This window comes from Oncorhynchus kisutch, unplaced genomic scaffold (genome assembly GCF_002021735.2).
Source record: "Oncorhynchus kisutch isolate 150728-3 unplaced genomic scaffold, Okis_V2 scaffold3069, whole genome shotgun sequence".
NCBI classification, from domain to species: Eukaryota; Metazoa; Chordata; class Actinopteri; order Salmoniformes; family Salmonidae; genus Oncorhynchus; species Oncorhynchus kisutch.
This window is the reverse complement of record NW_022265014.1, coordinates 409,046-430,031: the sequence shown is the minus strand read 5'-3', so window position 1 is coordinate 430,031 and position 20,986 is coordinate 409,046. Positions and strand designations below refer to the sequence as shown.

The window sequence follows — 20,986 nt, the reverse complement described above, 5'->3', positions numbered from 1 at the left end:
CCTTCCGGTTACTAGTCCAACGCTCTAACCACTAGGCTACCCTGCCACCTCTACACTCTAACCACTAGGCTACGCTGCCACCTCTACACTCTAACCACTAGGCTACCCTGCCACCTCTACACTCTAACCACTAGGCTACGCTGCCACCTCTACACTCTAACCACTAGGCTACCCTGCATCCTCTACACTCTAACCACTAGGCTACCCTGCCACCTCTACACTCTAACTACTAGGCTACGCTGCCACCTCTACACTCTAACCACTAGGCTACCCTGCCACCTCTACACTCTAACCACTAGGCTACGCTGCCACCTCTACACTCTAACCACTAGGCTACCCTGCATCCTCTACACTCTAACCACTAGGCTACCCTGCCACCTCTACACTCTAACTACTAGGCTACGCTGCCACCTCTACACTCTAACCACTAGGCTACCCTGCCACCTCTACACTCTAACCACTAGGCTACGCTGCCACCTCTACACTCTAACCACTAGGCTACCCTGCATCCTCTACACTCTAACCACTAGGCTACCCTGCCACCTCTACACTCTAACCACTAGGCTACCCTGCCACCTCTACACTCTAACCACTAGGCTACGCTGCCACCTCTACACTCTAACCACTAGGCTACGCTGCCACCTCTACACTCTAACCACTAGGCTACCCTGCCACCTCTACACTCTAACCACTAGGCTACCCTGCCACCTCTACACTCTAACCACTAGGCTACCCTGCCACCTCTACACTCTAACCACTAGGCTACCCTGCCGCCCCTTTGACTTTGGCACAATGGGTGCCTCCCAATTATCTCTCCAAGTGAGCACTTGTTCACTTCCCTTCATAGATTTGAAAGGGAATGACTGGGTACATGGAAACTCTCTCTAGCCCACGTCACCACAACACCAATCCAATGCTTTATGACCTGAGGGCAGTAGGCCTAGTGAAGGAGTGTACACTTCAGGAGGAAGGAGAGATCATTTGTGGGCAGTAGGCCTAGTGAAGGAGTGTACACTTCAGGAGGAAGGAGAGATCATTTGTGGGCAGTAGGCCTAGTGAAGGAGTGTACACTTCAGGAGGAAGGAGAGATCATTTGTGGGCAGTAGGCCTAGTGAAGGAGTGTACACTTCAGGAGGAAGGAGAGATCATTTGTGGGCAGTAGGCCTAGTGAAGGAGTGTACACTTCAGGAGGAAGGAGAGATAACTGGGACATAACATAGACTTGAATAACATCTCTCTCTCTAAATCCCAACGCCTGGACAATTTCTCATCTATCTGCTCTCTTGTTTTTCATTCTCTGTCAAAAGTTTGATTTCTACCCCTGTGGGTGGAAGGTGGCCTGGTCTTCTTCATTTAATGTACGGTTGCGCCCTCTTGTGGTTAAAATAACTCATGACATCTCCCATCAAAGCAGTGTGAATGACAGGTGGTTCGTTTTGTGTACTGTGGCGCCATCTAGTGGCCAACAGTGTTAATGACACCCTATATAATGCAAATAGCAAGACCAATGGATTCTTCATCCCTTTTATCCATTTTTTTATCCAATCTGAAATGAAAAATATCTGACGGACAAAACATGTAATAGTGATTTATGAAGAGGGTTGTGATTCTGGTAGGCACTGAAACAGCTATACACTGACACGGCTATACACTGACACGGCTATACACTGACACGGCTATACACTGACACGGCTATACACTGACACGGCTATACACTGACACAGCTATACACTGACACAGCTATACACTGACACAGCTTTACACTGACACAGCTATACACTGACACAGCTATACACTGACACAGCTTTACACTGACACGGCTATACACTGACACAGCTATACACTGACACAGCTTTACACTGACACGGCTATACACTGACACAGCTTTACACTGACACGGCTATACACTGACACAGCTTACACTGACACGGCGATACACTGACACGGCTATACACTGACACGGCTATACACTGACACGGCTATACACTGACACAGCTATACACTGACACAGCTATACACTGACACAGAATATACACTGACACAGCTATACACTGACACAGCTATACACTGACACAGCTATACACTGACACAGCTATACACTGACACAGCTATACACTGACACAGCTTTACACTGACACAGCTTTACACTGACACAGCTATACACTGACACAGCTTTACACTGACACAGCTTTACACTGACACAGCTATACACTGACACAGCTTTACACTGACACAGCTTTACACTGACACAGCTTTACACTGACACAGCTTTACACTGACACAGCTGACGTTAACTCTTCTGATGACTTGTTTAATATAGTACACAAACATCTCTGTCAGGACCTGGTCAACATCTCTGTCAGGGCCTGGTCAACATCTCTGTCAGGACCTGGTCAACATCTCTGTCAGGACCTGGTCAACATCTCTGTCAGGACCTGGTCAACATCTCTGTCAGGACCTGGTCAACATCTCTGTCAGGACCTGGTCAACATCTCTGTCAGGGCCTGGTCAACATCTCTGTCAGGACCTGGTCAACATCTCTGTCAGGGCCTGGTCAACATCTCTCTCAGGACCTGGTCAACATCTCTGTCAGGACTTGGTCAACATCTCTGTCAGGACCTGGTCAACATCTCTGTCAGGACTTGGTCAACATCTCTGTCAGGACTTGGTCAACATCTCTGTCAGGACTTGGTCAACATCTCTGTCAGGACCTGGTCAACATCTCTGTCAGGACTTGGTCAACATCTCTGTCAGGGCCTGGTCAACATCTCTGTCAGGACCTGGTCAACATCTCTGTCAGGACCTGGTCAACATCTCTGTCAGGGCCTGGTCAACATCTCTGTCAGGACTTGGTCAACATCTCTGTCAGGACCTGGTCAACATCTCTGTCAGGACCTGGTCAACATCTCTGTCAGGACTTGGTCAACATCTCTGTCAGGGCCTGGTCAACATCTCTGTCAGGACTTGGTCAACATCTCTGTCAGGACCTGGTCAACATCTCTGTCAGGACCTGGTCAACATCTCTGTCAGGACCTGGTCAACATCTCTGTCAGGGCCTGGTCAACATCTCTGTCAGGACTTGGTCAACATCTCTGTCAGGGCCTGGTCAACATCTCTGTCAGGACTTGGTCAACATCTCTGTCAGGACCTGGTCAACATCTCTGTCAGGACCTGGTCAACATCTCTGTCAGGACTTGGTCAACATCTCTGTCAGGACCTGGTCAACATCTCTGTCAGGACTTGGTCAACATCTCTGTCAGGACCTGGTCAACATCTCTGTCAGGACTTGGTCAACATCTCTGTCAGGACCTATGGACCCTGGTCAACATCTCTGTCAGGACCTATGGACCCTGGTCAACATCTCTGTCAGGACCTGGTCAACATCTCTGTCAGGACCTGGTCAACATCTCTGTCAGGACCTGGTCAACATCTCTGTCAGGGCCTGGTCAACATCTCTGTCAGGACTTGGTCAACATCTCTGTCAGGGCCTGGTCAACATCTCTGTCAGGACTTGGTCAACATCTCTGTCAGGACCTGGTCAACATCTCTGTCAGGACCTGGTCAACATCTCTGTCAGGACTTGGTCAACATCTCTGTCAGGACCTGGTCAACATCTCTGTCAGGACTTGGTCAACATCTCTGTCAGGACCTGGTCAACATCTCTGTCAGGACTTGGTCAACATCTCTGTCAGGACCTATGGACCCTGGTCAACATCTCTGTCAGGACCTATGGACCCTGGTCAACATCTCTCTCAGGACCTGGTCAACATCTCTGTCAGGACCTGGTCAACATCTCTGTCAGGACCTGGTCAACATCTCTGTCAGGGCCTGGTCAACATCTCTGTCAGGACTTGGTCAACATCTCTGTCAGGGCCTGGTCAACATCTCTGTCAGGACTTGGTCAACATCTCTGTCAGGACCTGGTCAACATCTCTGTCAGGACCTGGTCAACATCTCTGTCAGGACTTGGTCAACATCTCTGTCAGGACTTGGTCAACATCTCTGTCAGGACTTGGTCAACATCTCTGTCAGGACCTGGTCAACATCTCTGTCAGGACCTGGTCAACATCTCTGTCAGGACTTGGTCAACATCTCTGTCAGGACCTGGTCAACATCTCTGTCAGGACTTGGTCAACATCTCTGTCAGGACTTGGTCAACATCTCTGTCAGGACTTGGTCAACATCTCTGTCAGGACTTGGTCAACATCTCTGTCAGGACTTGGTCAACATCTCTGTCAGGACTTGGTCAACATCTCTGTCAGGACTTGGTCAACATCTCTGTCAGGACTTGGTCAACATCTCTGTCAGGACTTGGTCAACATCTCTGTCAGGACCTGGTCAACATCTCTGTCAGGACTTGGTCAACATCTCTGTCAGGACCTATGGACCCTGGTCAACATCTCTGTCAGGACCTATGGACCCTGGTCAACATCTCTCTCAGGACCTGGTCAACATCTCTGTCAGGACCTGGTCAACATCTCTGTCATGACCTGGTCAACATCTCTGTCAGGGCCGATGGACCCTGGTCAACATCTCTGTCAGGGCCGATGGACCCTGGTCAACATCTCTGTCAGGGCCGATGGACCCTGGTCAACATCTCTGTCAGGGCCGATGGACCCTGGTCAACATCTCTGTCAGGGCCGATGGACCCTGTTCAACATCTCTGTCAGGGCCGATGGACCCTGGTCAACATCTCTGTCAGGGCCGATGGACCCTGGTCAACATCTCTGTCAGGGCCGATGGACCCTGGTCAACATCTCTGTCAGGGCCGATGGACCCTGGTCAACATCTCTGTCAGGGCCGATGGACCCTGGTCAACATCTCTGTCAGGACCTGGTCAACATCTCTGTCAGGACTTGGTCAACATCTCTGTCAGGACCTATGGACCCTGGTCAACATCTCTGTCAGGACCGATGGACCCTGGTCAACATCTCTGTCAGGGCCGATGGACCCTGGTCAACATCTCTGTCAGGGCCTGGTCAACATCTCTGTCAGGGCCTGGTCAACATCTCTGTCAGGGCCTGGTCAACATCTCTGTCAGGGCCTAGTCAACATCTCTGTCAGGGCCTGGTCAACATCTCTGTCAGGACCTATGGACCCTGGTCAACATTACTGAAGGAAATAGATAGGGGCCATAGAAAGTTTGAACAAGAGAGAGGAGAGTATGGGAGGGGGGAGAGGAGAGGAGGGAAGGAGGTGAGGAGAGTAGGTGAGAGGAGAGGAGAGAAGGAGGAGAGGAGAGTAGGAGGAGAGTAGGAGAGAGGAGAGAAGGAGAAGAGGAGAGTAGGGGGAGGAGAGTAGGGGAGTGGAGAGGGGAGAGGAGAGGAGGAGGAGAGTAGGGGGCGAGGAGAGTAGGGGGAGAGGAGGAGTGGGGAGGAGAGTAGGGGGCGAGGAGAGTAGGGGGAGAGGAGGAGTGGGGAGGAGAGTAGGGGGAGAGGAGAGTAGGGGGAGGAGAGTAGAGGGAGAGGAGAGTAGGGGGAGGAGAGAGGGGAGAGGAGAGGAGGGGGAGAGGAGAGTAGGGAGGAGGGGAGTATCTTTAGACATGCTGAGTCTTGAAGGCAGTAAGTCATCACAAGCTGCCTGTGTGTTTAGAATTTGCCCCCAATCCTTTAAAATGACAAATGTGTGTGCTAGCGTGCTAGGGTTTGTGTGTGTGTGTTTGTGTGTGTGTGCGTGTGTGTGTGTGTGTTAGGGTATGTATGTGTGTGTGTGTGTGTGTGTGTGTGTGTCCCAACCTGTCAGATCCACAAGTCCACTTTTTGTGACAGAAAGACATTGAAACAGAAGCATTGTTAGAACCCTGAGGAAGACAGAACTCAGAGGAGGAATGTTGTGATTAGAATGTCTTAATGGAACACAATAGAACACTGAGGAAGACAGAATGTCTTAATGAAACACAATAGAACACTGAGGAAGACAGAATGTCTTAATGAAACACAATAGAACACTGAGGAAGACAGAATGTCTTAATGAAACACAATAGAACACTGAGGAAGACAGAATGTCTTAATGAAACACAATAGAACACCCAATATGTTAATGGGGGCCCAGAATCATTCCTAGTCAGGACACAACACATGATCAGATTCCTGTCCATAGTGGCGGTAGGTGTTCCCCTGGTGGACAGGGTACCTGGCCCATCTACACAGGAAGCCTAAACAGAACATAAGGCCTTCTGGTAACATGAGGGGAACGTCGGTGGTACTCCGGCCAGAGCTACATGTGATGGGGACAGAAACCCCAAAAAGATTGAGAATCAATTCATGCCTCTACTTGTAGGAGACATTCCACATAGCACCCATTCCCTTTACAGTGCACTACTTTTGACTATATAGGGAATAGGGAGTACTATATAGGGAATAGGGAGTACTATATAGGGAATAGGGTGTACTATATAGGGAATAGGGTGCACTATATAGGGAATACGGTGCACTATATAGGGAATAGGGTGCACTATATAGGGAATAGGGTGCACTATATAGGGAATAGGGTGCACTATATAGGGAATAGGGTGCACTATATAGGGAATAGGGTGCACTATATAGGGAATAGGGTGCACTATATAGGGAATAGGGTGCACTATATAGGGAATAGGGTGCACTATATAGGGAATAGGGTGCACTATATAGGGAATAGGGTGTACTATATAGGGAATAGGGTGCACTATATAGGGAATAGGGTGCCATTTGGGATGCAAACTACAAATAATTTTTATTTTACCTAACTAGGCAAGTGAGTTTAAGAACAAATTCTTATTTTCAATGACGGCCTAGGAACAGTAGGTTGTTCAGGGGCAGAACGACAGATCTGTACCTTGTCAGCTCGGGGATTTGAACTTGCAACCTTTTGGTTACTCGTCCAACGCTCTAACCACTAGGCTACCCTGCCGCCCCACAATGCACTTGGGCTTTGGTCAAATGTAGTGCACCAAATAAGGGAATAGTGTGAGGGAATAAGGGAATAGGGAATAAGGGAATAGGGAATAGTGTGCCGTTTCAGTCATTATCCAGTCCATTCTTCTAGAAGTTCCGTAGCAGCCAGGTGGGAGCAGAGACTCCTGCCTGAGTAAAGTAGTTCCACCACCACGGTTTCTCCTGTCCCTCTCCTCCCATCCCCGGTTCTCCTCCCATCCCCGGTTCCCTGGGTTCCCTGGGTTCCCTCGGTTCTCCCGGCTCGGAGCGGCTGTAGCTCTGGAAGTGGTTGTAAGGGTCGAAGCGGTCATAAGTGTCCAGGGAGGAGCTGAGGAACATGTGGTAGTCTGGTCCTACTGGCTGAACAGGGACCTGGAGGAGAGAAATACATATCTTTAATGAGAGGTAGGGGAGGAGGGAGGAGATAGGAACTGGAGAACAACAGGTGGTAGTCTGGTCCTACTGGCTGAACAGGGACCTGGAGGAGAGGAGAGAAATACATATCTTTAATGAAAGGTAGGGGAGGAGGGAGGAGAGGGGAGAGGGGAGGTCACTCAGGCCCAGAAGCCAGGATATGCATATAATTGGTAGTACTGAATAGAAAACACTTTGAAGTTTCTAAAACTGTTAAAATAATATACGAGAGTATAACACAAGTGTTAAAAATTGCAATTCCTATGGCTTCCACTAGATGGCAACAGTCTTTGTCCAAGGTTTCAGGCTTGTAACATGAATGCTGAAGAAAGAATATGACTTTGAAAAGAGAGCCAGCTTTGAAAATCAGTCTTGGGGCCATAAAGAGCATCGGCTTATTTTGTTGTCCTATTTGAATATACTTCTTTCCGTATGAAATATTATTGGTTATTTCACATTTTAGGGTACCTGAGGATTAAACAGAAACGTAGTTTGACTTGTTTGAACAAAGTTAAGGTGTAGTTTTTCGGGTTTCTATCTTGGCCAGTTGAACGAGTGGATTACTGAAATCGATGGCGCCAACTAAACTGACTTTTTTGGGATATAAAGAAGGATTTTATCTAACAAAATGACCATTCCTGTTGTAGCTGGGACCCTTGGGATTGCAAACAGAGGAAGATTTTCAGAAGTAGGTGATTTATTTAATCGCTGTTTGTGATTGAAAGATATGTTGTGGGGCGCCGTCCTCAAACAAAGGCAAGGGAATAAGGGAATAGGGAATAAGGGAATAGGGAATAAGGGAATAAGGGAATAGGGAATAAGGGGATAAGGGAATAGGGAATAAGGGAATAGTATGAGGGAATAAGGGAATAAGGGAATAGGGAATAGGGAATAGGGAATAAGGGAATAGGGAATAGGGAATAGGGAATAAGGGAATAGGGAATAAGGGAATAGGGAATAAGGGAATAGTATGAGGGAATAAGGGAATAGGGAATAAGGGAATAGTGTGAGGGAATAAGGGAATAGGGAATAAGGAAATAGTGTGAGGGAATAAGGGAATAAGGAATAAGGGAATAGTGTGAGGGAATAAGGGAATAGGGAATAAGGGAATAGGGAATAAGGAAATAGGGAATAAGGAAATAGGGAATAGGGAATAAGGGAATAGTATGAGGGAATAAGGGAATAGTGTGAGGGAATAAGGGAATAGGGAATAAGGGAATAGTGTGAGGGAATAAGGGAATAAGGAATAAGGGAATAGTGTGAGGGAATAAGGGAATAGGGAATAAGGGAATAGTGTGAGGGAATAAGGGAATAGGGAATAAGGGAATAGTATGAGGGAATAAGGGAATAGGGGCGCCGTCCTCAAACAAAGGCATGGTATGCTTTCACCGTAAAGCCTTTTGCAAATCTGAAAATGCAGTTAGATTTAAAAGAATGTCAGCTTTTAACCGATTGTGGAAGGACCACCAGAGGGCAGGCTGGGCTCACGGATCGTAGCCCAACAAGGCATGTGAGACAAGGTAACCGGAGGCAATTAAGCACAGCTGACGGTACTAATGACATACTCTCCTTCCCCTATAAGAGAGAGAATGGAACCAGCAGAGAAGGGGGGGAAAACTATCTCTGGAAGATGGCCACCGAGAGAGAGGAGCTATCCAGGAAGAACCACTAAGAATGGCCACCGAGAGAGAGGAGCTATCCAGGAAGAACCACTAAGAATGGCCACCGAGAGAGAGGAGCTATCCAGGAAGAACCACTAAGAATGGCCACCGAGAGAGAGGAGCTATCCAGGAAGAACCACTAAGAATGGCCACCGAGAGAGAGGAGCTATCCAGGAAGAACCACTAAGAATGGCCACCGAGAGAGAGGAGCTATCCAGGGAGAACCACTAAGAATGGCCACCGAGAGAGAGGAGCTATCCAGGAAGAACCACTAAGAATGGCCACCGAGAGAGAGGAGCTATCCATGAAGAACCACTAAGAATGGCCACCGAGAGAGAGGAGCTATCCAGGAAGAACCACTAAGAATGGCCACCGAGAGAGAGGAGCTATCCAGGAAGAACCACTAAGAATGGCCACCGAGAGAGAGGAGCTATCCAGGGAGAACCACTAAGAATGGCCACCGAGAGAGAGGAGCTATCCAGGAAGAACCACTAAGACGGTGACAATCCCGTGACTTCTTGTTGTAGTTTAAAGATAATCCTATTGTGTTCCTGTTTCATCTGGAGAAGAAGATGTATGTTTTTCCTTGGGAGATTTTCATTGATTATGTTGGAGTGTTTGTCTTGACCAAATGCCCTCAATAGAGAACTGTGTTCAATCAAGAAAACCTACTCCTGACTCGTTTATTCCACCTTCCTGCTTTAGAGTGACGCCCAATGACTTGGTCCGCTCACATGATATCAGTTACTTGTATGTTCATAAATGTTTCATATTACGATTATTTATTTAAATTACGCACCCTCCAATTTCACCGGATGTTGTTGACAGGTATCTCGCTCAAGGGACGCCTAGCATTATACCTCAGATATCATGACTCTGACATCAACATAATATACCTCAGATATCATTACACTGATATCAACACCTCAGATATCATGACTCTGACATCAACATAATATACCTCAGATATCATGACCCTGACATCAACATAATATACCTCAGATATCAACATAATATACCTCAGATATCAACATAATATACCTCAGATATCAACATAATATACCTCAGATATCATTACACTGACATCAACACCTCAGATATCATGACCCTGACATCAACATAATATACCTCAGATATCATGACCCTGACATCAACATAATATACCTCAGATATCATGACCCTGACATCAACATAATATACCTCAGATATCATGACCCTGACATCAACATAATATACCTCAGATATCATGACTCTGACATCAACATAATATACCTCAGATATCATGACTCTGACATCAACATAATATACCTCAGATATCATGACTCTGACATCAACATAATATACCTCAGATATCATTACACTGATATCAACACCTCAGATATCATGACACTGACATCAACATAATATACCTCAGATATCATGACTCTGACATCAACATAATATACCTCAGATATCATGACCCTGACATCAACATCATATTTCTGAAAACACTGATCCTGGCACAGAAACATCACAGATAAAGTATATAATAAATAATAATAATAATAATAATAATAAATAAATAAATAATATATATATATATATAAATAACTTTACAAGTACCTTTTTGAGCACGAAGTTGACCCGGCCAGCTTTTTCCATGTGAGCAGGCAGGTAAATTCTCTTGCTGACTCTGGAGTAACCTTTAGCTGATGCTGTTATGATGTGTGTTCCTGAGTTCATTAACCTCCAGTAATCACCTTCCTCCGCTACAGAGAGAGAGGCAGGAGGGAGGGAGGGGAGGGGAGGGGAGGGGAGGGAGGGAGGGGAGGGAGGGAGGGAGGGAGGGAGGGAGGGAGGGGAGGGAGGGAGGGAGGGAGGGAGGAGGGAGGGAGGGAGGGAGGGAGGGAGGGAGGGAGGGAGGGAGGGAGGGAGGGAGGGAGGGAGGGAGGGAGGGAGGCAGGGAAGGAGGCAGGGAAGGAGACAGGGATGGAAGGAGAGAGAGATATCAAATACAAATCTTAGAATCAGCTATTATAGACTGCCAGAACACACTGGATTCTCCAATTACATTGAATGAACTACAGTACAAATTACAAACCGTCCAACCCAAACGGGCCTGTGGTGTTGATGGTATCCTCAATGAAATGATCAAATACACAGACAAGAAATTCAATTGGCTAAACTAAAACTCTCTAACATCATCCATAGCTCTGGCCTCTTCCACAGTATTTTGAACCTGGGGCGGCAGGGTAGCCTATTGGTTAGAGTTTTGGACTAGTAACCGAAAGGTTTCATGTTCAAATCCCCGAGCTGACAAGGTTCTGCTCCTGAACAAGGCAGTTAACCCACTGTTCCTAGGCCGTCATTGAAAATAAGAATTTGTTCTTAACTGACTTGCCTGGTTAAATAAAGGTAAAAAAAAAACAAGGACTGGTCACCCCAATCCACAAAAGTGGAGATAAATTTGACACCAATAACTACCGTGGAATATTCATCAACAGTAACCTTGGGAAAATCCTCTGCATTATCATTAACAGCAGACTCGTACATTTCCTCAATGAAAACAATGTACTGAGCAAATGTCAAATGATCTTTTTACTAAATTACCGTACAACAGACCACATATTCACCCTGCACACCCTAATTGACAAACAAACAAACAATCCAAAACAAATGCAATGTCTTCTCACGCTTTGTTGACTTAATTTGGCATGAGGGTCTGCTATACAAACTGATGGAAGGTAAAACATACAACATTATAACATCCATGTAAACAAACAAACAAACATTTCTTCACACAGGGTCGTGGGGTGAGACAGGGATGCAGCTTAAGCCCCACCCTCTTCAACATTCATATCAACTAATTGGCAAGGGCACTAGAACAGTCTGCAGCACCAGGCCTCACCCTACTAGAATCTGAAGTCAAATGTCTACTATTTGTTGATGACCTGGTGCTTCTGTCACCAACTGAGGAGGGCCTACAGCAGCACCTAGATCTTATGCACAGATTCTGTCAGACCTGGGCCCTGACAGAACTTCCACAAAGCTGTGAACGAGCTGAGAGACAAGGCAAGAAGGGCATTCTATGCCATCAAAAGGAACAAAATTACACATTCCAATTAGGATTTGGCTAAAAACACTTGAATCAGTCATAGAGCCCATTGCCCTTTACGGTTGTGAGGTCTGGGGTCCGCTCACCAACCAATAATTCATCAAATGGGTCAAACACCAAATTGAGACTCTGCACGCAGAATTCTGCAAAAATATCCCCTGTGTACAATGTAAAACACCAAACAATGCACGCAGAACTGAAAAGCCGATACCTGCTAATGATTAAAATCCAGAAAAAACTGTTCAATTCTACAACCACCTAAAAGGAAGCGATTCCCAAACCTTCCATAACAAAGCCATCACCTACAGAGAGATGAACCTGGAGAAGAGTCCCCTAAGCAAACTGGTCCTGGGGCTCTGTTCACAAACACAAACACACCCCACAGAGCCCCAGGACAGCAACACAATTACACCCAACCAAATCATGAGAAAACAAAAGATAATTACTTCAAAAAACAGAGTAAACTAGAATGCTATTTGGCCCTAAACAGAGAGTACACAGCGGCAGAATACCTGACCACTGTGACTGGAAGGAGGGAGACAGGGAAGGAGGGAGACAGGGAAGGAGGGAGACAGGGAAGGAGGGAGACAGTGACATGTTGTTACAGGCTAACCACCATGAGAAAATGTTTGTCTTGATGTCACGTCTCTCCAGTAATGACACAACGTCAAAAAAGAATGTTGTGATTCCTTGCGTGTATACTGCCAACATCTCTACATTTTCCACCATACAATGTAAACTGCTTGGAGCGTCTGTAAAAGCTCTGTGAATGAAACTAGTTCTGATCTATGTCCCAAATGGCTCCTTTCTCCCTCCATAGAGCTCTAACAGATGACCCTGCTCAGAAGCAGCCATTTTGGCTCCTTTCTCCCTCCATAGAGCTCTAACAGAGGACCCTGCTCAGAAGTACCCATTTTGGCTCCTTTCTCCCTCCATAGAGCTCTAACAGAGGACCCTGCTCAGAAGCAGGTATCAGGTATTACGGTGTTACAGGTATTACGGTGGTTACCTGTGGTGACATCTTTACGAATTCCCCTGACAGATATGGATGCTCCCTTTATTCCATAGCCCTCTTCATCCTTCACCACTCCCTTAATACCTCTGTGGACCTGGAGAAGAGAAGGAACGACAGGGAATATCAGGGAATATCAGGGAATATCAGGGAATAACAGGGAATATCAGGGAATATCAAGGAATATCAGGGAATATCAGGGAATATCAGGGAATATCAGGGAATATCAAGGAACGACAGGGAATATCAGGGAATATCAGGGAATATCAGGGAATATCAGGGAATATCAGGGAATATCAGGCAATATCAGTGAATATCAACGAATATCAGGCTTATTTGAACAAAATTCCCAGGATTCCTGGATATACGGCTTATTCCCCCCTCATTCCAGGAATCTCAGTTGCTGGAATCCTAGATATACTGCTTATTCCCCCCTCATTCCAGGATTCTCCCAAACAGGATTCCTGGATATACGGCTTATTCCCCCCTCATTCCAGGATTCTCCCAAACAGGATTCCTGGATATACGGCTTATTCCCCCCTCATTCCAGGATTCTCCCAAACAGGATTCCTGGATATACGGCTTATTCCCCCCTCATTCCAGGATTCTCCCAAACAGGATTCCTGGATATACTGCTTATTCCCCCCTCATTCCAGGATTCTCCCAAACAGGATTCCTGGATATACGGCTTATTCCCCCCTCATTCCATGATTCTCCCAATTTGGATTCCTGGATATACGGCTTATTCCCCACTCATTCCAAGATTCTCCCAAACAGGATTCCTGGATATACGGCTTATTCCCCCCTCATTCCATGATTCTCCCAATTTGGATTCCTGGATATACGGCTTATTCCCCACTCATTCCATGATTCTCCCAATTTGGATTCCTGGATATACGGCTTATTCCCCACTCATTCCAAGATTCTCCCAAACAGGATTCCTGGATATACGGCTTATTCCCCCCTCATTCCATGATTCTCCCAATTTGGATTCCTGGATATACGGCTTATTCCCCACTCATTCCATGATTCTCCCAATTTGGATTCCTGGATATACTGCTTATTCCCCCCTCATTCCAGGATTCTCCCAAACAGGATTCCTGGATATACGGCTTATTCCCCCCTCATTCCAGGATTCTCCCAAACAGGATTCCTGGATATACGGCTTATTCCCCCCTCATTCCAGGATTCTCCAAAACAGGATTCCTGGATATACGGCTTATTCCCCACTCATTCCATGATTCTCCCAATTTGGATTCCTGGATATACGGCTTATTCCCCACTCATTCCATGATTCTCCCAATTTGGATTCCTGGATATACGGCTTATTCCCCACTCATTCCATGATTCTCCCAACCAGGATTCCATGATTCTCCCAACCAGGATCCTAGGATTCTCCCAACCAGGATTCCTGGAAACCCAGGAAATTTGAGGGGGGGGGGGGGGGGGGGGGGGGGGGGGGAGTTTCCGGAATTTGCAAAACCTATCAGTGAATGGCAGGGAATGCTAAGGTCAGTGGAGGCTGGTGGGCGGGAGAAATATATAGTAGGAGGGCAGCTTAAAACTTCTTCGGGATGTGTTGATACAAAATTTTGAACAGAAATGCAATGGTTCATTGGATCAGTCTAAAACTTTGCACATACACTGATGCCATCTAGTGGCCAAAATCTAAATTACACCTGGGCTGGAATAATACATTATGGCCTTTCTCTTGCATTTCAAAGATGATGGTACAAAAAATACACAAAAGAACAGTTTTTTTTCTTCTTTGTATTGTCTTTCACCAGATCTATTGTGTTATATTCTCCTACATTCCTTTCACATTTCCACAAACGTCAAAGTGTTTCCTTTCAAATGTGGTCAAGAATATGAATATCCCTGCTTCAGGGCCTGAGCTACAGGCAGTTAGATTTGGGCATGTCATTTTAGGCGAACATTTGGGAAAAAAAAGGGGGTGGATCCTTAAGAGGTTTTAACAGAACGGCTGTATTGGAATGAATGGAACGGTATCAGACACATCAAACACATGTTTTCCATGTGTTCAATATACTGTTCCATGTAATCCATTCCAGCCATTACAAAGAGCCAGCTGTCCTCCTATATCTCTGCCCACCAGCCACCACTGATAAGGACATTAAACATGGTCAGAAAATGATGAGACAGCACAAAGGCCTTCTACGGTATAACTACGGCACAAAATGGCTGCCTGGTCGCCGGGCTATAGAGAGGCAAACCCACCGACTCCATGAAACTGAGCAGGGCCTCCTTGTTCCTGAGCCACTCTGGGTAGAGCTCCTCTTCAGAAGGGAACTTGTCACAGCCCAGCTCCACTGTAATCTCCAGACAGTTAGTGTGGAGGTAGTTAAAGTCTGACATGCCTACGGTACCGGAGAAATAGAGAGTTAGGACACACCGTAAATATATACACTAGACACACAAGTACTGAGAATTAACAGACAGAGACAGGAATAAGAGGGGGAGGTTAAGGAGAGGAGGAGAGAAAAGAGGAGGAAGAGAGGAGGAGAGGAGAAGAGGACGAGAGGACGAGAGGAGGAGAGAAAAGAGGAGGAAGAGAGGAGGAGAGGAGGAGAGAGAAGAGAAAGAGAGGAGGAGGAAGAGGAGGAGGAGAGAGAAGAGGAGGAGAGAAGGAGGAGGAGAGAAGGAGGAGGAGAGGAGAAGTTGAAGAGGAAGAGAGGAGGAGAGAGAAGAGGAAGTGAGGAGGAGAGGAAGAGAGGAAGAGAGGAAGAGAGGAAGAGAGAGTAAGAATGACACGAGGAGGAGAGAGAATGACACGAGGACAAGAGGAGAGACAGAATGACACAAGGAGGAGAGACAGAATGACACGAGGAGGAGAGGAGAAGATATAGAAGGTTCCGTACCCCCTGGGAAGCTGTACCACAGAGCTCCGTTGATGATGCCTCCACTTCGGATGAAGGACGCTCCACACCTAGAATATACAATATATAGGTCATGTAACAGGGGGTAATATAATCATTCATAATAATAGCCAGGAATATAATCACCTCTCCGTGTTGTTGTCGGCCATGCTGGCGTGAGAGTCTGCGTATGTCCGGGCCAGCTGCTTAAATGCCTGCAGAGAGGAACACAGTCACTCTTCAACATGGCATTTTCTGGCCTGGGAACAGAAGAGGTTTTCACCACTGACATGAACTAGGTGTAGAACAGGGTACCTGTTGGTCAGGTTTAGGACAGGCACCTGCTGGTCAGGTTTAGAACAGAGTACCTGTTGGTCAGGCTTAGAACAGAGTACCTGTTGGTCAGGTTTAGGACAGGAACCTGTTGGTCAGGTGTAGGACAGGGTCCCTGTTGGTCAGGTTTAGGACAGGTACATGTTGGTCAGGTTTAGGATAGGTACATGCTGGGTAGGTTTAGGAAAGGTACCCGTTGGTCAGGTTTAGGACAGGTACCCGTTGGTCAGGTTTAGGACAGGGTACCTGCTGGTCAGGTATAGAACAGAGTACCTGTTGGTCAGGTTTAGGACAGGTACCTGTTGGTCAGGTGTAGGACAGGTACCTGTCGGTCAGGCGGAGGACAGGACAGGGTACCTGTTCATCAGGTGTATTACAGGACAGGGTACCTGTTCATCAGGTGTAGGACAGGGTACCTGTTCATCAGGTGTATTACAGGACAGGTTACCTGTTGGTCAGGTGTATTATAGGACAGGTTACCTGTTGGTCAGGTGTATTATAGGATAGGTTACCTGTTCATTAGGTGTAGGACAGGACAGGGTACCTGTTCATCAGGTGTAGGACAGGACAGGGTACCTGTTGGTCAGGTGTAGGACAGGACAGGGTACCTGTTCATCAGGTGTATTACAGGACAGGTTACCTGTTGGTCAGGTGTATTACAGGACAGGGTACCTGTTCGTCAGGTGTATTACAGGGCAGGGTACCTGTTCATCAGGTGTATTACAGGGCAGGGTACCTGTTCATCAGGTGTATTACAGGGCAGGGGTACCTGTTCATCAGGTGTATTACAGGACAGGGTACCTGTTCATCAGGTGTAGGGGAGAACATCCTCTCTTCATGGAGGTGTCTAGAGAAGTCAAAGGGATAAGAGATCACCAGCTCTCCGCCATGGAGGCTCGCAGACTGGACAAACGGCACAGACCTTATCCACTTCATCACTGCATAGGTCTCTGAAGCTACCTGAGAGAGGAGAGGAGAGGAGAGGAGAGGAGAGGAGAGGAGAGGAGAGGAGAGGAGAGGAGAGGAGAGGAGAGGAGAGGAGAGGAGAGGAGAGGAGAGGAGAGGAGAGGAGAGGAGAGGAGAGGAGAGGAGAGGAGAGGAGAGGAGAGGAGAGGAGAGGAGGAGAGAAGGAGAGAAGGAGAGAAGAAGGATAATTACACATATCCCTTTCAAAACTGGTTTTGTCTAAAACTCTGGACACCCCTAGAACATATCTTACCAAAACAGTAGGAATGTCCTGTACCTTACCAAAACAGTAGGAATGTCCTGTACCTTACCAAAACAGTAGGAATGTCCTGTACCTTACCAAAACAGTAGGAATGTCCTGTACCTTACCAAAACAGTAGGAATGTCCTGTACCTTACCAAAACAGTAGGAATGTCCTGTACCTTACCAAAACAGTAGGAATGTCCTATACCTTACCAAAACAGTAGGAATGTCCTGTACCTTACCAAAACAGTAGGAATGTCCTGTACCTTACCAAAACAGTAGGAATGTCTTATACCTTACCAAAACAGTAGGAATGTCCTGTACCTTACCAAAACAGTAGGAATGTCCTGTATCTACCAAAACAGTAGGAATGTCCTGTACCTTACCAAAACAGTAGGAATGTCCTGTACCTTACCAAAACAGTAGGAATGTCCTATATCTTACCAAAACAGTAGGAATGTCCTGTATCTTACCAAAACAGTAGGAATGTCCTGTACCTTACCAAAACAGTAGGAATGTCCTGTACCTTACCAAAACAGTAGGAATGTCCTGTACCTTACCAAAACAGTAGGAATGTCCTGTATCTTACCAAAACAGTAGGAATGTCCTGTATCTTACCAAAACAGTAGGAATGTCCTGTATCTTACCAAAACAGTAGGAATGTCCTGTACCTTACCAAAACAGTAGGAATGTCCTGTACCTTACCAAAACAGTAGGAATGTCCTGTACCTTACCAAAACAGTAGGAATGTCCTGTATCTTACCAAAACAGTAGGAATGTCCTGTATCTTACCAAAACAGTAGGAATGTCCTGTACCTTACCAAAACAGTAGGAATGTCCTGTACCTTACCAAAACAGTAGGAATGTCCTGTATCTTACCAAAACAGTAGGAATGTCCTGTACCTTACCAAAACAGTAGGAATGTCCTGTATCTTACCAAAACAGTAGGAATGTCCTGTACCTTACCAAAACAGTAGGAATGTCCTGTATCTTACCAAAACAGAAGGAATGTCCTGTACCTTACCAAAACAGTAGGAATGTCCTGTACAGTAGGAATGTCCTGTACCTTACCAAAACAGTAGGAATGTCCTGTACCTTACCAAAACAGTAGGAATGTCCTGTACCTTACCAAAACAGTAGGAATGTCCTGTACCTTACCAAAACAGTAGGAATGTCCTGTATCTTACCAAAACAGTAGGAATGTCCTATACCTTACCAAAACAGTAGGAATGTCCTGTACCTTACCAAAACAGTAGGAATGTCCTGTACAGTAGGAATGTCCTATACCTTACCAAAACAGTAGGAATGTCCTATACCTTACCAAAACAGTAGGAATGTCCTGTACCTTACCAAAACAGTAGGAATGTCCTGTATCTTACCAAAACAGTAGGAATGTCCTATACCTTACCAAAACAGTAGGAATGTCCTGTACCTTACCAAAACAGTAGGAATGTCTTATACCTTACCAAAACAGTAGGAATGTCCTGTACAGTAGGAATGTCCTGTATCTTACCAAAACAGTAGGAATGTCCTGTACCTTACCAAAACAGTAGGAATGTCCTGTACCTTACCAAAACAGTAGGAATGTCCTGTACAGTAGGAATGTCCTGTATCTTACCAAAACAGTAGGAATGTCCTGTATCTTACCAAAACAGTAGGAATGTCCTATACCTTACCAAAACAGTAGGAATGTCCTGTACCTTACCAAAACAGTAGGAATGTCTTATACCTTACCAAAACAGTAGGAATGTCCTGTACAGTAGGAATGTCCTGTACCTTACCAAAACAGTAGGAATGTCCTGTATCTTACCAAAACAGAAGGAATGTCCTGTACCTTACCAAAACAGTAGGAATGTCCTGTACAGTAGGAATGTCCTGTACCTTACCAAAACAGTAGGAATGTCCTGTACCTTACCAAAACAGTAGGAATGTCCTGTACCTTACCAAAACAGTAGGAATGTCCTGTACCTTACCAAAACAGTAGGAATGTCCTGTATCTTACCAAAACAGTAGGAATGTCCTATACCTTACCAAAACAGTAGGAATGTCCTGTACCTTACCAAAACAGTAGGAATGTCCTGTACAGTAGGAATGTCCTATACCTTACCAAAACAGTAGGAATGTCCTATACCTTACCAAAACAGTAGGAATGTCCTGTACCTTACCAAAACAGTAGGAATGTCCTATACCTTACCAAAACAGTAGGAATGTCCTGTACCTTACCAAAACAGTAGGAATGTCTTATACCTTACCAAAACAGTAGGAATGTCCTGTACAGTAGGAATGTCCTGTATCTTACCAAAACAGTAGGAATGTCCTGTACCTTACCAAAACAGTAGGAATGTCCTGTACCTTACCAAAACAGTAGGAATGTCCTGTACAGTAGGAATGTCCTGTATCTTACCAAAACAGTAGGAATGTCCTGTACCTTACCAAAACAGTAGGAATGTCTTATACCTTACCAAAACAGTAGGAATGTCTTATACCTTACCAAAACAGTAGGAATGTCCTGTACCTTACCAAAACAGTAGGAATGTCCTGTACCTTACCAAAACAGTAGGAATGTCCTGTACCTTACCAAAACAGTAGGAATGTCCTGTACAGTAGGAATGTCCTGTACCTTACCAAAACAGTAGGAATGTCCTGTACCTTACCAAAACAGTAGGAATGTCCTGTACAGTAGGAATGTCCTGTACCTTACCAAAACAGTAGGAATGTCCTGTACCTTACCAAAACAGTAGGAATGTCCTGTACCTTACCAAAACAGTAGGAATGTCCTGTACCTTACCAAAACAGTAGGAATGTCCTGTACCTTACCAAAACAGTAGGAATGTCCTGTACAGTAGGAATGTCCTGTACCTTACCAAAACAGTAGGAATGTCCTGTACAGTAGGAATATCCTAAACCTTACCAAAACATTAGGAATGTCCTGTACAGTAGGAATGTCCTATACTTTCCCACATCAACAGAAGAATAAGTTCCCATACCATCGGAGAGGTACCTACACCTGAGGGACTTGCCATAGAGAAGCTAGTTACATCACTCATGTGTACACACCTCTCCGATGGCCTCACTGGCGCCATCCCACTACCGACACCAGTGTAGCGAGATTAGTGATATATACATACCTTACCAAACCAGTAAGAGTCTGGGATGGGGATGTGGTCTGTGCGGAACCGTTTCATCCTGCGATTCCGGTAGAGGATAGACGTAAGGTCAGGAAAGTTCCGGTTCAAGTCGAGGTTCTGAGCGTTGGTGCGACCTACCGTCCAACCGTTGAACTCGTGACCCTACACAGACACACACAGAGGGTAAAGGTCGTGACCGTACACAGACACACACAGAGGGTAAAGGTCGTGACCCTACACACACACACACACAGAGGGTAAAGGTCGTGACCCTACACAGACACACACAGAGGGTAAAGGTCGTGACCCTACACAGACACACACAGAGGGTAAAGGTCGTGACCCTAC

At 46.0% G+C, this 20,986-nt stretch overlaps 1 protein-coding gene across 3 annotated transcripts in view; it reads right to left on the bottom strand.

Moving 5' to 3' along the window:
* Positions 1–5,466: 5,466 nt before the first annotated feature.
* The window catches only part of LOC109882849 (carboxypeptidase Z), a 42,810-nt gene continuing 27,290 nt past the window's right edge, over positions 5,467–20,986 (bottom strand). For all 3 annotated transcript variants that reach the window (XM_031820142.1, XM_031820144.1, XM_031820143.1), the window contains exons 9-16: positions 20,639–20,800; positions 17,103–17,261; positions 16,116–16,183; positions 15,972–16,039; positions 15,331–15,470; positions 13,090–13,189; positions 10,589–10,734; positions 5,467–7,283 (exon numbers count right to left, since the gene is read on the bottom strand). In XM_031820142.1, coding sequence (XP_031676002.1) covers positions 7,020–7,283; positions 10,589–10,734; positions 13,090–13,189; positions 15,331–15,470; positions 15,972–16,039; positions 16,116–16,183; positions 17,103–17,261; positions 20,639–20,800 — 1,107 coding nt within the window. In that variant the 3' untranslated portion in view covers positions 5,467–7,019. The remainder of the gene's footprint in view (positions 7,284–10,588; positions 10,735–13,089; positions 13,190–15,330; positions 15,471–15,971; positions 16,040–16,115; positions 16,184–17,102; positions 17,262–20,638; positions 20,801–20,986) is intronic.